Source organism: Crinia signifera, chromosome 2 (genome assembly GCF_055691185.1).
Source record: "Crinia signifera chromosome 2, ASM5569118v1, whole genome shotgun sequence".
Classification (NCBI taxonomy): domain Eukaryota; kingdom Metazoa; phylum Chordata; class Amphibia; order Anura; family Myobatrachidae; genus Crinia; species Crinia signifera.
This window is the reverse complement of record NC_139218.1, coordinates 217,973,218-217,991,596: the sequence shown is the minus strand read 5'-3', so window position 1 is coordinate 217,991,596 and position 18,379 is coordinate 217,973,218. Positions and strand designations below refer to the sequence as shown.

At 41.2% G+C, this 18,379-nt stretch overlaps 1 protein-coding gene across 4 annotated transcripts in view; it reads right to left on the bottom strand.

Annotated features, from left to right (window-relative positions):
* The window catches only part of BCAS3 (BCAS3 microtubule associated cell migration factor), a 1,098,472-nt gene that overhangs the window by 986,018 nt on the left and 94,075 nt on the right, over positions 1-18,379 (bottom strand). For all 4 annotated transcript variants that reach the window (XM_083173740.1, XM_083173742.1, XM_083173743.1 and 1 more), the window contains exon 7: positions 7,827-7,899. In XM_083173740.1, the coding sequence (XP_083029866.1) occupies positions 7,827-7,899 (73 nt within the window). The remainder of the gene's footprint in view (positions 1-7,826; positions 7,900-18,379) is intronic.

Sequence of the window (18,379 nt, the reverse complement as noted above, 5' to 3'; positions counted from 1 at the left end):
AGAGGATGGATTTTGTGATTTTTTTTTCTTTTCAACTAAGAATGTGTCAAAAACTGTATATGCCGCACTGGGTACATACAGGGAAGTCGTACACCTCCTAGGCACATTCAAAATGTTAAATTGTTGCCCCGTGTGCTCAAAATCATATAAACAATTCAAATTTGAGTGGGTTTTACTCAATATCTAGCACAGGCAAACAATTATAAGCAGAATCATTGATTTAATTGTGTTTCAAAAAATCCCCACACTCATTTAAGACATTACATTACATTACATTACAAATGCTGCTGCATTTACATTTATGTATTTCTGCACTATTGTAATGGTTTGTTAGATTATAACAGGAAAGTGGAACAGGATTTACTCTATTATTAAGATAATCTTTTTTTAAACAAGCAATTAGAGAGAGAAAAAATGTGAAAAAAACTTAATTATATAGAAACATTTACTTATTTAAAAGCAACAGGAAACATAAAGGCAATTATTGTAAGGAAATAAATGAAGATTTGTTATGAAGAGTATACTACACAGTCACGCAATGCTCTTCATGCAGACAATAAACCTCTTACTGAGCCATGTTTGCCTGGTTTCCAAGAGACAGTTTCTGAGGTGCTCTTCATGGATGACAAATAGACACCTGTCAACAGTATTTGCTTTACAGAAACGGTTTTATGCAAATGGTTAGAGAGCTGGATGACAAACTGATCCAAAAACTGATGTTTTGGGGTTGTTTTTCCATGTGTTATGTGTACACATTTTTAGGTAGAATTGTGCAGTTGTAATGAATCTTTATGAAGCTTTATAATTGCTGTGCTTTCCATCAGTAGAGGTAGATCTTTATGAGAAACACCACACATGCTTGCCTACGCTACCGGCCAGCCCAGATTTTTCGGCGAGTAGACAAGTCTGCCACATTCCACCCATTTTTTCCAGTGTGTTTAATGTAATTAATTTACAATGTATCATAATTAATTTCACATTTACAGGATTCATAATATATTTAATGTTCTTTCATTTAATACTAGTTATAGCCTGTAAAAATGACGGCAAAGTCCCTATCTACTCCTACCTTCAATCTCTGTCTTCACTGCTCCCTCTCTCCACGGTTAGGTCTGAATTGGAGTGGACTAAAGGACCTCCTGACGTCACAGGGGAGGAGAAAGGGGTGGAGAGAGGAGGAGCAAGGTCGGAAGAAGGGTCCCAAATAGACCCTCGCATGCTCGCTTCGCTCGCCACGCTTCGGGCACGGTGGCTCGCTCCGCTTTGCTCCCCACCTGGTTACTAAAGGCAACCAGTGGCGGCATGGATAGTGAAGGAACAAGCCCCCCGGCCTTGCTCCTCCCCTTGGGCATGGCAGGTCCTTTAGCCAACTACAATTTAGCATTTACCCTCTCTCCATATCCAGTAAGTTTGAATCAGATAATTTTTATTTCACTTTCTGTTAGGGAGTAATTTAGTCCACCGAGTGGCCTTTAGTGGTCATTGGTGGTACTTCACCTAAAAGGTGAGTAGCCTTTTATATATATAAGTTGAGGGCTATGTTGAGGGCCACAACTATGAAATACCTCTTTGTACCCAGATAAGGCAAATACTGTACACCTACCATCCATTTTTAACTATGATCAACTTGTTACCATATAAATAAAACTGTCCAATGACAGTGACTGAATTTAAAAGAAACAAAAAATTATAAAAGGGAAAATTAAATGTGCAGCTCTTGCTTTGCTAATTATGGACCTTGTTCTTTTGCTGCCTAGCGAGCTGGTAAATGCCGCCCGCCGGGAAAGCGAACGCCTGCCCACCTTCAGTAAACTAATGTCCGCACCTGCATGCAAATGGATGTGTATGCTGACAGATCCATTCGCATGTGGCCTTACCGGCAAAAAATTATAAATAAAAGTCAGACTAGGCTAACTTTTATTTGCCTTGGAGATGTCCGAATTCAGGGTGGGAGCTGACGAATGCCTCAGCCAGTGTGAACCTCGCTGAAGGCGTTCACACAGTGGGTCTACACAGGCATATTTCCGCCGATACACATGCGCAGACCCGCAACAACATCGGTCCCAGGAGCGAATTCGGGAAAGGCCGAGCAGGACTGAATTAGGGCCTATATGTAGTCCCAAAAATGATCATTCTATTAAATAAAACAGACCAATCACACAATGTGCGTGTTCGCGCAGGGGAACGATAAAATATACTTTTATGCGCATGTGCAGCCGCTTGGTGTGAGAGTGGGCACGGCGAACTGCTTGTTCACCATCCAATTCGCACCTAGCAGTGTAAGCGGGGGGCATGGGCAGCGGCAAGTGGCTGAGCCCATGGGAACGCACAACAGTTCATAGGCATTCCCTGAAACGCTGTGCCTTCCCATGTAAATTGGCCGGTGACGTGGATGCAGCGGACGTCAGCTGCCCACCCATTTCCGGTACAGAGTGCCCACAGATGCAAGATACCAGAGAGGTTTTTACATCTGCGAGAGCCTCCAAAAATCATTTGATGGTCTGCATGTGGGGGGCAGCCATTCCTGCGGGGGACGTTGAAATGATACACAAAGCTGGAAATGTCACAGCTTTGCGTGTCAACCAGAATAACCTCCAACATCCATAATTATATATTTTTTTTTTTTTTGGCACTGGATAAAAGAAATGGAAAATTCTGGTAAAGCTACAAACAGTAATATCCATGCACATTTTTTATTCCAATATTAGACCAACACACAAGTTGTTTGAGATGTTTTGCATTTACCACAATTCTAACACTGAGAATAAATTGGCCATTTCAAGTTGAATTAAGAAAAAAAGGAAGGCAAAATGTTTTGACATAGTTTCCTTAAAATATCACGAACTCTAAGCCTGTAAAGTAAACTTCTCACAATAACATTTCGATAGCAAGTCGATGAATCATTTTCTCTTTGCGTCTCATTGTTTTCAAATACTAATTTGTGTTACTCTTTCCAGAACATACAGTATAAATAAAATAACAACCAAGGGCAAGGTTAAAGGTACAGAAAACCGATAGAGAAGCGCATTTATCTAAATATTCGGGATAAAGCTAGGCCATATATACACAAATACATCAGGTTACTTGGTTGCAGAAACTCAGTACAAATCCTACAAGCAAACAACCAGAATGGAACATTCACTGGCACACTAGAAATAAACAGAGTTTCTAATCTAATCAGATTTGCTCCTGGGATTATATACATTCTGACAAGCGTTCACCCAACAAAATGTTAAGTTTACCTCATTTCAAACAGATCTGCAACACATTAATGAACACCAATAGCACTCAAACTGCTTCTCAAAGTGTGTTCCGCACAGTAATTTCACAGGCTGTCTCTTGCTTTAGTACTGCATCTTTGTTGTACAATCTCTACTAACACTTAAAAATGAAACTGTATGTTTGTTGCTCTATCACAGCCAACCCTTTGAATGCACTGTCTTGACAATTGGCATAAGAATAGTTTAGAGGCCCGGTTAGAATTTAGGCTAAATTGTTATGCAAAAAGTAATGGTCCCAAGAACATCACTAGAGAAATTAGAAATGGGAGGAAAAAGTGCACTCAATCAATCAGTGCTCAAAGGGTAACCAAAGTCTATGGCTACCCTTTGAGCGCTGATTGTTTGTGTGCACTTTTTCCACTCATTAGAACATAGGCTTTGTCAAACTCCAGTTTTTTAAATGCAGGCATACCAACTCCAATGTGCATGCATGGCTTGGAACACACCACACACAGCACATAGTAGGGACATCTGTAGTACAGTTAGTTTATTTAAGAGGTAAAGGTCAAGTAAAAGTATCCGTGAAATACAAAGCCCAAGTAATATATATATATATATATATATATATATATATATATATATATATACACATACATACATACAAATACACGGGTTTCAAGCAATGTGCTGGAATATGTTTACTACAGAATTTCAGAATAGAGTAGCTACAGGTAGCAAAATCCACAATATGGATTGGTTTATGGTGTGTCAGCAGCTTCGATCAGCCGGACTGGCACAACATATTCTACAGAACAGGGAGGCACAGGGATGAAAAGGCGCTCTCCATGTTCTGCCAATATGCTGCTGTCCCTTGTTGCTGCGTGCAGCCCCTGTGCCTGTCAAACTGACAGGCAGTTGTGCCAGCATGAGGCGCTCTTCAGTCTCCAGTCACGCCAATGTAATGTGCCGCGGCTATCTTTCATGGTGAGATACATGCATTTTAATGCTTATCAGGACTTTGTGTTGGCATATTGAGAACTGGAAGTCAATGTTGATTATTTGTTTTTATTTTAATGTGATTTTCATGTTTTATGGTGTTAATAAAATTTATTTTTGACCTTGAGTGTGTCAGTAGCCCAAGAACAGCTCATTTGGGACACTGCGTCCCTGTGTGTTAATGTTTTATCCATTGTATCGTTTGGGAGTTGGTACATGTACACCATGGTAGTGTGAACTCTGATTAATTGTGCAGTCTATCCATTACTCAAGGGGCCTGATTCTGGTTCACTTGCAAAAGCAAATTCTCTCTCTAATGGACAAAAACATGTGCACTGTAGGTGGGTCTGATGTAACATGTGCAGAGAGTTAGATTTGGGTTAGTTATTTTGGCCCTTATTCTAGTTCACTCGCAGAGGCAAAATCCTTCTCAAATGGGCAGAACCATGTGCACTGCAGGTAGGGCAGATGTAACATGGGCAGAGAGAATTAGATTTGGGTGACATTTTGTTTCTGTGCAGGGAAAATACTGACTGCTTTATTTTTACACTGCAATATAGATCTCTGAAGTAAAACCCCACCCAAATCTAATTCTCTCTGCACAAATTACATTTGCCCCACCTGCAGTTCACATGATTTTGTCCATTTGAGAAGGAATTTGCCTCTGAGAGTGAATAAGGCCCTTTGTTTCTGTGCAGGGTAAATACTGGATGATTTATTTCTACACTGCAATATAGAGATCAGTTTGAAGTACAAATCCCACACAAATCCAACTCTCTCTGCACATATTACATCTGGCCCACCTGCAGTGCAAGGAGAAAATTTTGAATCACCACCAGGTGATAAAAGGCGCTGGGGAGATGGGGTGTGTTGTATGGCTGCTCACACGTTGGGGTTGATCTTGCTGGAGGCCTTGGTCTCGGTTTCCACTGGTGGGCAAGATGTGTATACCTCACTGCTCGGATGAGAGGCTCCAGAAGTAAGCAGGTGTTAAGTCCCAAATTTATAATCCAAGTTGAGAATAGTCAGCACAGTGCTGGGTCCAGGGGAGCAGAGTTGGTAGCTGGTTCAAGGGGTATTGGTTGGTATCCAAAGTATTTTTCACAAAGTGCAGACAAGGGTTAACCTGACGCGTTTCGTTGCGCTCTGGCAACTTTCTCAAAGGTATACCCAATTGATCAAATTTTTATTATTATTACCTTTATTATTTTACAAAGCTCAGGGCGCTCCACACTACTTTTTCTTCTTTGTGTACCCACCTGCAGTGCACATGGTTTTGTCCATTAGAGAGATAATTTGCTTTTGCAAGTGTACCAGAATCAGGCTCAATTTCCATTGCATTTTGTTACTATGTTATACTTGATTCCTAAAAGGAATGGAGGACTGCGCTAATAAATGCAATTTCCTCTCTTACACCATGAGTAAATATGCATGCTCAAAACAATGGAGACTGTTTTAGTTTTAAATGCAATATTTTGCCCGAGAGCCCGAGACCGCAGATATTTCTTGGACACAACTCCACCATCCACATTGTCCAATATTCAGTACACGGCGCCTTTCAATCTGAGCCGTCACAGCCGCAGCCCAAGCCGCTTCACTTTGGAGAACGTCAGGAGGAAGAGGAGATACAGCAGGTGTGAGCGTGAGGCACACAGCCGTCAGTGTCTGACCACTAGCCAGCAGTATCGGGGGTGAGAGTCCCGCCAACAGCTTCCATCGCATGGACAGACACGCCTGATCCCCTCCCAGCGGTGCACTCCATTAAACCACCACCATCCAGGACCAATTACGGGTGAGATCCATGTGCTAAATGCACACAATTACTATATACACCCAACAAATGACTGTCCTTTGGTGAGATATCAATTTCTTATAAAGACTCTTTTTTTGTGAATATTGACATCTGGCATTATAGCGGGCAAAAGTCGGCTCTCTTTATTTCTAAGGATATATACAAAGTGTGGAATCCTATATACCTCATTGGAAGTCTTGTGGCATTAATAATTATTGCATTTTATCCATTTATTTAAATTCGGAATGTCTATATTGATGTGATGTATTAGTGCATTATTCGTCATAGGTGGCCACCTATTTTTGTTTTTATTCATCTTTCCATTATAAAATGAATCGCAAAATATTGCATTTAAAACTAAAACAGTCTCCATTGTTTTGAGCATGCATATTTACTCATGGTGTAAGAGAGGAAATTTAATTTATTAGCGCAGTTCTCCATTCCTTTTAGGAATCAAGTATTCTTTCTGTGTATACTCAAAGCCAGGTTTAAAAACCTGATATATGAGGAAACACAATCTATTTGTAAAGACACAAGTACAATTTTTGAGAACTGCAGCTCAATAATACATATTAAAATATTTTTTTTTAAATACTCTGAAAAAATCTTTTTACATTTATTAGCGCCCAATCAACCTCTGTTTTTCAGAGGTATATGGTAATTTTGTTACTATGTTATGCATTGTAATAACAATAAAGTGTATCGTATCGTAGATGTAATGTGTAAAGTAACTCCCTCCCTGCTGCATCTATCTAAATGTATGATAGGCAGAAGGGGCAGGCTAAGGCCGCCTCCACTTCTGTCCCCTACAATTCTGTCACTAAATGTACTGGATACCAGGCGCCCGTGTGCACCACAAATACTGCACCCAATATAGATATGCCAGTGCTTCCGGCTCTCCACAAATCAGAAAAAAGATTTGGTTTTTATATGTCCTCTGAAGAGGTGGCCATCGGGTACATTTTATATGTGAAAGATCTCTTAAATCTGGGAACTTTAAGTGACCCTGTAAAAAATGCTGGAGCAGCGTAAAATAAGATGTGTTTGTTTATAACTATTTGTCATTTATTGTGTTGGCTATTTAAATAATGTACACATTTAATAAACTAATTCTACAGTGCAGTGTGCCACAAGAAAATGTGGTGCCACTTGCTTGTGTTTGCCCCCTAAGCTGAAAGTTGCCAGCCAACTATTCCCTTTAGCTCCGAGCACTTATCCCAAAATCTATGGGTTAATGCTGCCGATTTGCCATGAAAGGGAAATGGCTTGAAATGGAATAGTTCTGGGCATAAAAGTCCAAGGCTACAAGCCATTTTCCTCATGCAGTAAGTATTCATCCTAACAAAATCCCGCCAAAGAGTGTTAAGTACTACACAGACTTTTATACACACCCAGTGTTAATTTATGATCTTTATATACATTGCCAATGTTTTGAATACACATTTATCTGAAAATGCAGTTAATTTAGAATGTTTTTATTTTTATTTTACTTTAAATAGTGTTGAAAAGGCTGCTTTGCTGTGTATGTTCTTTACCTTTATATGGAAGGAACAGCTCTAAGCGTTCCGACATCGATCACGAGTGTATTAAATTGTTCATCGTGCGTACACACAGAACTATTTGATACACTTCACAAAAGATTGGTCTATGATCTTCCTGCATGCAATATATATATATATATATATATATATATATATATATATATATATATATATATGTATATATATAAGCAAAAAGATGTTGAATAACTTCTAACTACATATACAGTACATGTAATAGCACGCATATAAGTTACAGCAAACATAAATAGAACTTACCCACAAGAACCATTGCTTTTGCACATTCCAAGGAGAGGCCGCTTCTCGGTAAAACTGTCACATTTTTGAGAACCTATAAATTGATAAACTAAAGTTAATAGGAAATGATACATCTTAAACATAATGAAAAGTTATACCAAGTTAAAATGTCCAAACACCCTAATTAGTTAAATATCATAAGAAAAGAATAAGCACTTGGCAAGCAATTAAAAAAAAAGGTATAGTCTGTCACTCATAGCAAAAAAGGTTTAGTCTGTCACTCATAGCAAAAAAGGTATAGTCTGTCACTCATAGCAAAAAAGGTATAGTCTGTCACTCATAGTAGCCTCCGACCCTTTCAAAGCCACATTAAGGTGGGGGAAGGAGACACCAGGAATAAGTACACCCTATCTTTCTTTTCGAGCAGTGTGGGGCTGAAGGTCAGTTGGGAAAGTGGACAAGGTCTCCCTTGAAGCACTGCATCCTTGGCTCCCAAATATTAGCCATCCCCTATTTCCTCACAGATCGTAACAGTCACAGATGGGGCAAAGGAGGGGGAATTTCCCATAAGGTGGGAAATAAGTCTGAAAGGCAAAGGAGGGATGAGATAGAGAGACAGGGCAGATTGGAGGGGGTGAATCTGGGAAACATAGGGTGATATGAGGCTATGAGACACACTACTGGTGCTATTGTTGGCTCTTGACAGCCCTGCAGGAGTGCTGTTGCTTGCAAATGGAGGTACACATGGATGGACACACACACACACAGTGGGCACAACTAGGGAGCAATGGCAACAAGAGGGAAGGGCCCCTTGTCTTAAGTGCTCTGGACCCTCTTAATCAAGCCCTGTCCCCTATGAACGCAGTATGCAACCTTCCATATACACTATGTGGAAGAAAGTCATTGGACACCCTGGAATCTTCCTGACAAAGTGAATATGGAGTATACATGTATAAATATGGAAGCATGTGTCGTAGCAGATCATTTGCTGATAAAATGAAGGACAGGAAATGCACTCGGTTATCATGGTCGAGCTGCGGCTCACAAGCCTCTGATCACAAAAACCAGTACACGACAGAGACTTCGTTGGTGTAAGGAGCGGAAAAACTGTACGGTGGAGCAATGGAAACAAGTCCTATGGAGCAATGAATCACGCTTCACATTGTTTCGATCGGATGGGAGAGTGTGGGTATGGCGATTGCCTGGAGAATGCCTGTTACCCGAATGTGTAATGCCAACAGTAAAATTTGGAGGTGGAGGCATCATGTTCTGGGGTTGTTTCTGGTGGCATGGCGTGAGCCCACTCGTACAGGTGCATGGGAACATGACATCAGAGACCTACCGAGATATTCTGGATAACTCCATGTTACCTACGTTGTGGTGTTTCTATGGGAACGACGATTGTGTGTTCCAGGATGACAATGTGACGTGTCATGTTTCGAGGGCTACAATGGAGTGGTATGATGAAAATTGCATCACCCGACTAGCGTGGCCTGCGTAAAGCCCTGATTTGAACCTCATAGAACATCTGTGGGACGAACTTGAGAGCAGGTTGCGGTCGCGATCGCCTCGCCCTTCTACACTACCACAGTTGATGACTGTACTGCAGGAGGAATGGCACAATATCCCACTATGTGTGCTACATGAACTTGTGGAAAGTTTACCACGACGAGTAGCTGCTGTCATTTCTGCAAAAGGTGGACCTACCCCCTATTGATTGTAAATAAACGCATGGTTTCCATTGACATGTGGTGTCCAATGACTTTCTTCCATATAGTGTAGAATGACACATAAGCCAGAAAGAGTGAATGTGCATCTCATCTGTTTTGTAGCGTGCATAAACTTGGAATGCCACTCCATGGATAGATGGCCAATTCTAATAACAATGGTGGGCAACCAATGTTTAATTATTAAGTTTATTGTTTTTATCTATTTTTAAATCATCGTATTTCTAGTGCTAGACATACATTGTCAGATAAAAGTCTGTTGGTCTGACAGATTATGTGACAGTCTCATACCTATCAGATATCATGCCCATACACTGTGAGATATCTCAGTGTAGGGCCACACAATATATGGGTTCAGATATCAGTAACAAGTAAACATGTCTGATATAATTATATCAGTTGAGCATAACGGAAGATTTTACATGCCTGACTGTCCAATAGTCGCAAAATATTCATCACCATACATTGTGCAGGTATCGGCCCAATTTGCTGATCAGGGTAATAATTACAGAATGTACTGTATTCCTGGCTTTAGTCATCTGGATAACTACAAAGAAATGTGGCAACAAATTGCTCAATAAAGAGAACACTACATTAATGTACTGTATATAACGATTAGTGTTCACCACAGCAGAGAGCGACACCACTTGGCAGAGAAGAGGAACTGCACAGGTTTTGGAAGATGCAGTGTGCTAGAATGAACACCTATGATCACACAGTTCTTATACAGTCAAAACTGGTTAAGTAGGACCTCAAGGGGCGGCACATTTAGTCTCACTTACAGAGGTCTCTCAACTATTCTAAAGGCTCTCGCTCATGCAGATTCAAACAGTACTTATGTCACTTATAGAGATGCCTAAATGCTAAATAAAAATCTGTACATAATGTACATGCTAGGTTTCCGTGTCCCTTCTGACGTCACTGATCGGAAGTAGAGGTCTGTCAAAACCTGTACTAAGGCGGTCACCTCATTTACAGCTCTAGGTTAATAAACTGCACTAACCTCACTTAAGGAGGTCCTAACAGCAATCATCATAGTAAAAGAGGGGATTATTCCTAAAATCAGTCTTGGTTAACAGTTTCACTGAGTGGTGTCCTGGTGCAAAATGCCGGGACCACACAATTAGTCCCAGTAATAGAGGTTTCCCACTTATCCACATCTGATTGTAAATTGAATGTTTCTTTATAACTCATGTTCTTGTTCAGTTAAGAATATTTCAAGAAAAAAAAAGCAGAAAACACAAATGCACACATTTGACATCACAGTACACACAATATACAGTATATATGATTTATCATTTCTGTACACTTTACATAGATGCAGAATGACTGACTGACATTAAGTGGAGAATTTGTGCATGTCATTGGCCCTTCATAAATCGCCCCTCTAAATTGTCCTCTTAAAGAGATTTTTCATTTTAAAACCATCACTTGAAAGTTGTCCATGCACATATCCACCATCTGTGTGCGCTTACACCCTTCATATACTAAGTACAATGGAGATGTCTGAAAACAAGCAAATGTACAGTGTGCTTACAGCCAACTCTGAACAGTCCACAGTTTGGTCCAGTACCATAGAATGCAGCCCCCACTGCATACATGAAATAATGACGTCAACAAGAGGGAACAAGAACCAGAAAGCTGAGTGACAGGAGCATCCTTAGTATGCTCAAGTGTTGCAAGAGGCAGTATTAAGTACCATGTAAGTCAAATACAGATGCCCAGTTGGCAACAAAAAGCAATACCCATACCCTCTGTGTGTTGGCACAGTTTGCACAACCCTAGATGTGTCAATATACCTTCACTGAATTTTGTATACATGAAAATACTGCCTGAATGCCGGCATCTAGTACACCAATGCGGGCATTCCGACTGCCATCCAAAACGGTAGAATACATCAAGATGCTGATGACGGTATCCTGACAGCAGACATCCTCAACGTAAGCATACCAGGTCTGGCTAGGATCAGGTCGGGCTAGGTTCAGGCATTAGTGTGGGCCTTAGGGTTCGACTGTTGGGGGGGTTTGCTAGGGTTAGGTTGCAGGGGGTAGGCTTAGCAAATTACAAGGGGGTTAGGCTGCAGGGCTGGTGGGGGTTGCGTTTTGGTGATGGGTTTTAGGTTAGACAATAGCGTTGAGGGTTAGGATCAGGCTGCGGGGGGTTGGGATCATTTGGTCTACAGCATGATGGTCGAAAGTCATTAGTTTGACACCATTAGGTCGACATGGCAAAATGTCGACATGGGAAAGGTTGATATGGTTCTAGGCCAAAAGGTTGTTAGTTCGACAAGTCATTAGTTCGACAGGTCATTAGTTCAAAAATGTTTAGGTCGACAGAAAAAAGGGCAACATGGGGTTTTCACTGTTTTTTTTACCTGAATGCTACGCTCGGCACACTATTTTATTCTCCCACCGCGCCCTAGTGGATGGCAGGGCATGAAATACCACCTGTCGGCACAAAAAACAGTGAAAAACCCAATGTCAACCTTTTGACTGTCGACCTAGACACTGTCTAGGTGGATTTCTGCTTGGAGCTCCAGGGGTTAATCCTAACACCAGTATGAGGGTTTGCAAAGTGGTTCAATAGATGTTGAATAGATGTTGAGCGACGAGAGGAAAAGGTCCATACTCACTGAACTATTTTGAGCCGAGAGCAGATCAGTTTTGCCATTTAAGCTGCTTTCAGCTCAAAAGTCTCCCGGTGTGTATGGCCCAGCAGTTTTACCAGCAGATGAGCAACTTGGTGAAAGGCTTTTCATAGCGTCCTGCTATAGAAAGCCATCCATCCCCCTGTAAAATCGCTTGGATGGGCGAAAATCGATCTGTGTGTATGCACTGAGTGATTTTCAGCATAGTGATTTTCCCCATTATCGCTCTGGATACACACGCTGGGCAAAAACGCCCGGTGTGTATGTACCTTAACTGTTGCATTTAAGTTGAATTAACGTGCCATAAGGAGAATGGCAGATAGTAGAAGGTTGCAGGAGTCAAAGTGGGAGATGCTGTTTTATAAATACTGTCCTCTAAATTTCCTGTACTGCAAAGACCTGTACTGCCTGACCTATGTGTAAAGGACATTGGGCCTAATTCGACATGAATTGTCATTTTGCAAAGGCAGATTGGGAAGTGTATGGTCTTAAAAACCAAGTGTGGTGTATGGTCCCAATAGTCGGAATCTCTACTGGCCGGACTCAGACAGCGGGGCAAACACAACAAATCCCCTTGCGGGCTCGCTGCGCTCGCCACGCTGCGGGCACGGTGGCGTGCTACACTCGCCACCTATTCTATTCTCCCTCTATGGGGGTGGTGGACCCCCACGAGGGAGAATAGCCCGTGGCCGTCGCGACCCCGAGTGCCAGGGTTTGGACTGTCGCGATCCCGACGTTGGGAAACTGTCTGGCACCCTAAAAACCACATCACTGATATTGCTCTAAAGGGATATGAATCAAGTCATGTAGAGTGACTAAGTACCAGCTCCTGTTATTTTCCAAACACAAACTATAAAATGACAGTTAAAAGCTGATCCAGATAACTTGATATTTTTTTTTTAAATGAAACAAAAATAGACTTTGAGCAGTATTCAATGAGGATAATTCGCCCTGTTTCACGGCAAATTTGTGCTATTTTCGCGTTGGAAGGTGATTTTTTGGGGTCAGAAAGTGAATCACCCTATTCAACGTGCACTTCTCGCCGACTTTCTAAGTGACTTTCGCCGTGTGTCGCCGTGTAGCAAATCGCCATCTTTTCATGGTGAAGTGGAAAGTGAACTTTTAAAATAAAGTTGTTGTTGTTTTACATTTGGTGTCAAAAAATCAGGAATTTTATTCTGAGAAGGGGCATGCTATTTTTATTCATGTGCTTATAGCACATGAATATATATTTAATTTAAAAATATATATTTTTTTTTTACACATAGCAGCCAGCAGGGCGCCGGGAGCAGAGAGCCGCTCATTAGTTCTTCATATATTCACTGCTCCCGATCATTACATCATTACATATGCACGATCGGGTGCAGTGAATACCCGGTCCCCTGCTGGCTCTCCCGGGGGGGGGGCAGCCTGTGCTGCCTGGCTCCCGGGGAGTCCACCTCCCCCCCCCCCCACATACGTTCTGGGGCAGGCAGGGAGACTTCCATCTCCCTGCCTGCCGCCATCCTCAAGCTCATTCGTGGTCAGGGGCAGCGAGCCCCTGCCTCATTGAATACTGTGTCAGTGAGGGCTGACAGCGAGGGCTCCAGCCCTCCGGAACACGAGGAATGTGCAGCAAATCCTAAACAGGATTCGCTGCACATCGCAATTAGGGACATTGAATACTGCCCTTTGTGTAATCTTCCACCTTACTCCCACCACATCCCTCCACTATATTTAAGTGCTGATTACACTACATTTGGTTTGCCTTTCTAAATAATCTACCTTCCAACATTTACACTTTACATTATAAAGAAAAAGGAATCACAACAGTAAAAAAAAAATGATATTATACGCAAGCAGTTGCCCAACAAGAGCAGTCCTTACTTTTATACACAGTAGGCCATGGTATTCCCCATTGTGCACATATACTCCTATATACATGCACATATACTCCTAGTGACAGCCAGCCTCTCCTTTGCAGCCATAACAGAACTCATAGTATTTGTTCTCAAAAGTCATCCAGATATAAATAATTTTGTGGGTGATTCTGCCATTCCATGACAGTGAAGTGTGCCATTGCTGATACATTGCTACACTGATGTGTGAGTCTATTACATCCAAAGTCTTGAATACTTTATGAAATGCTTCTTTCTATTGATCACGTTTAAGCTGGGTACACACTGGGCGATATGTTGGACAGATCGCACCGGCATATAGCTTAGTGCAGGGGTCCTCAAACTATTTTGCTCTGGGACTCCATCAGACAATAAATATAGTTACGGGACCCCAGCAAGTTACTGCATCGTCACAGCACATGTGTAGTCAGCAGACAGCACATACATGGCAGCATTGTGGAGGCACAACATGATGGGAGGAGTCTAAAATAACAGACAATCCAACATTTATATTTATATTAATATATATAATTTATATATAAAATTAATTATGTGCTCACTGCTATCCACATATAAACTAGTCTAATCCTAGAAAAACCATGGTATCATACGGAGCCAATTCAATTAACCATGAGATCCTGTAAAATTCTTGTGAAATGTTCTTCTCTTGGTAGTTTATGGTAATAATTGTTGCAGTTTTACTTTCAACTCATAAAATGTTTTCTTTATTGTAAATGCCTGCTTGTGCACAAAACGTATAGCAGGAGGATAGTATGGACATTAGAGTGCCAGATGACAGTCGTGATTCCAATGGTCAGTATACCTGAAAAGCAACTATTCAAATGTCCAACAGTTGGGATCCCAACTGACAAGGGCTATTCTCCCTCGGGTTATGGTATAAACGGCATTGACCATGTTTAGATCGGCAATACCATGATCGACCACTAGAGGTTGATGGCGTCTAGTTAGATGCCTATACTTGGCTGTCGGCGTTTAGATAGACAGTGACAGGAGATTGAGGGAAGCTAAGCATTGACTGGAAACTAGTCAACAGTAGCAAGGTCAGCATGCTGCTCTAGATATATACATATTGACATTTGTGAAATGCAAAAAAAAAGTTATATACAGACATAGTGATTTAAACTCACTTGCTAAGCGATCTTACTAGCTATTGACTGCATGTATACAAGATATGAGCCGGTGAGAGCGCCGCACGGGACCGCACATCCCTTTTCCCAGGGGTGTACGCACAGAGCGATTTGTGCTCAACTTCTAAGTTATCTAGACAGGTCGCTTAGAAATAGGCTAAAGTTGCAACATGTGTATGCCTTTACAGTTTTCATCCACTGAGTTTTACTGTGTAATGAACTGAATTATTTTGCAGAGGTGCGAAGTTATTGTAAAACAATCTCATTTTGCTTTGTAATTCCATGCTGTATTTGTAAATTAATATTTCTCTGAATTTAAATGACTAGAGATGGACAGATCCATTCATTCTGCATTGTTTTATTCTTGGGAAACACGGGGCAGAACTGGTCATCAAAACATGTAACATTTTGCAGCTTCACTGCTGAATAAGCCAGTCATTCCATGCAACAGTTGTATAATATAGTCAGTCTCTATGTGTGATGTTTGTTAATGAAACGGATACCACACCTTAAATGAATGGATTAATTGCTACATTTAGAATAATAACAATCTGCTATTAAAACCATCCAGCTATTTTAATCAAATGGATTATACAGAGAAATATCAATAATTCATCCTTAAAACTAGGTAAAAGCACAAACATGCTAGTTAACTTGGTTAGAAAACCGCATTCATTTGTCAACAATACCTACAGAAATGTTATTAGTAAAGTACTTTCCAGGAGATGGAATCTGATTAATTGCAGTTTCACTGATTGTGCTGCAGACACGTGCTCTGGTTAATGGAGTCAGCATCCACTTCAATTGCGTATGCGGGGGGAAAAGTATAATCCATAGGTTGCGATGGATTAATTTTTTTGATATCTGGAATTGTATTTGCCTTTGTGCTGGTGGAATATGCTGACGATATGCACACCTGCTCAACACTGTGTTTAATGCAGCTCGCTGATTGAAAACAAAAACAAAAATCCAGCCAAATCCATCAAATATACAAAGAGTTGAAATCCTGTTGCAAAGTCCTTTTCTTAAACTCCCAAATCCTTTTAATTCTGTCATATAACACTACAGCATTTATCAAAAGCTGAAAATCCAGCCAAATCACACAATTAAAGTAATGAAAAATGCACCACCTGCCCTTATAGCCCTCCACTTAATAAAATGGTGACACTAGATCACCTATCTGAAAAAATGTGCATAATAATTCTGAGAGTTACTGGGCAGACTTTCATTTAATCAACTTGGAGCACTTTAATCACAATGAAGATATCCTACATGAGTCTGACAGCCTCCAATGTAATTTATTTACTGGTCAATGCTTCCTGCTATTGCAGCCCTGCATCCTAGTATAGAATGTTAGCTTCAGACTGCCATGTGCGGTCAGGCTCCTCAATGTACAATCGTAAAAATATAACTCACATTCCCCTTCAATTTAACTGTTAGCGCAACAGCATATTTGTGATCATCACTTTAAGTATAGGTTGCAGTCACATTTAGAGGGAATTCAATGGAAAGCAAAAGATGCTAATGGATGGTTCCGCGGCATTTAAATGATGGTAGGCTGGCTCTTTGTACATCCGATTCGCACCCCAGTTCGCACAAAACTGCTTGCTGTACCACTTTTCAGCAAGATCCTGCGTGGTGGCTGACACACATAATCAGACAGGCAAATCCATTAGCTCTTATAATTAAATTCTCCCCACGAGACTGGGCAAGGTATGTTCCTTATAGGATTCACAGGAAGCATGCTCTATGGCACAGGCTTTCAAAGTATAGGGCAGCCATCAGGGGGGCTGTGGGCACTCCAGTCCTGGGCCCAGACAGAAAGGGGGCCCAGGATTGGAGTTTAGAAATTATAAGTTTACATTTCCATTGAAGCAACGTAGAGGTTGAGTAGTGTGGCCGATGCTGCCGACATAGGTGCCGATTTATATTTTTGCTGGTGAGTGCTCAAGCCAAAATTATAGAGGAGTGGCTTCATGGGCAAGGGGTGTGGCCACAAAATAATATCACTTTATACTATGGAGCACAGTTGTATTCAATAATTAAATTACAGCAACAGAGTTCCACATACATAAATGTCCCCACAGTGCAGGTACTCTGCGGACAGAATACACTCTTCCCGGCATACTGTTTCCCAGGTGGCGGGTCCGGCAATGTGGGCGCTGCAGCCGCAAATTAGCAAGTTAATATGGCGACCCAGCAGCAGGACTCGGGCCCGTGGGTGCTCGGGCCCTTGAGCACCCACAGAATCGGCACCTATGGCTGCCGACACAGGTCTCATCAGGCATTTCAGGTGTTCAAGAAAGTGAAGGGGGCCCTGCCTATTTGGACAGTCCTGGGACCCACAATTTCTGAGGACAGGACTCCCCAAGGAGCAGTGGAAAGTACTCCATTACAAGTGCCTTGAGTCCTATCGTAAAAAGAGTACCAATTAAATTATTATTATTGTAACACAGTTAATTCTTCTTTACACATCAACAGAGGAGCACAGATCCCCAAAAAGTTGGGCACTAAAGCATGTCCAATCCAAAATGTTCATAGAACTTTTTACATTTTGTAAACAAAGAATAGCTTTAAAGAGAGCAAGAAGTAAACATAAATAATAAAAAATATACAAAATAAAATAGATACATTTTAGAAATGCCTTTAAGCACAGGTGTAACAGAAACAAAAACAAAAATCTCTCTTGCTCGCTCAACTACAGAAAAAAAAAGATGGGCAGCTTGGCAAGCACAGTATACATAAGCCTCATCAAGGAACTGACCAGCAGCCTGCAAGCCACAGGAGAGAGGATCTACAGGCAAGATACTGTATGCTTTTTTTCAGACTCTGGCAATTGAAGGTTGTTGTTTTTTTGTGATATTTAAAGTTTAAGGAATTTATTTAGTAATTGGTGATTACCATAAATTCTGGAAAACACAGTTGTTTTCACCAGACAGAGGTTTTGACTATTTCTCAAAGGATAGTTCTGGCAGTGACTGGGCAGAAGAAATAGTATTTATTTCTGCAATTTTCTATTTGCTTTAGCGATGTCAGGAAGAAGCTTTTTTTTCCCCAGTAAGATGTAATGGAATAAAAAGATTTGTATCTATTGTTTTAGAACAGGACTTGACAAATCCCAGGGGCCAGGTCAATCCCAGGGGCCAGGTCACCATGGCGATCAGACTCTGCTTCC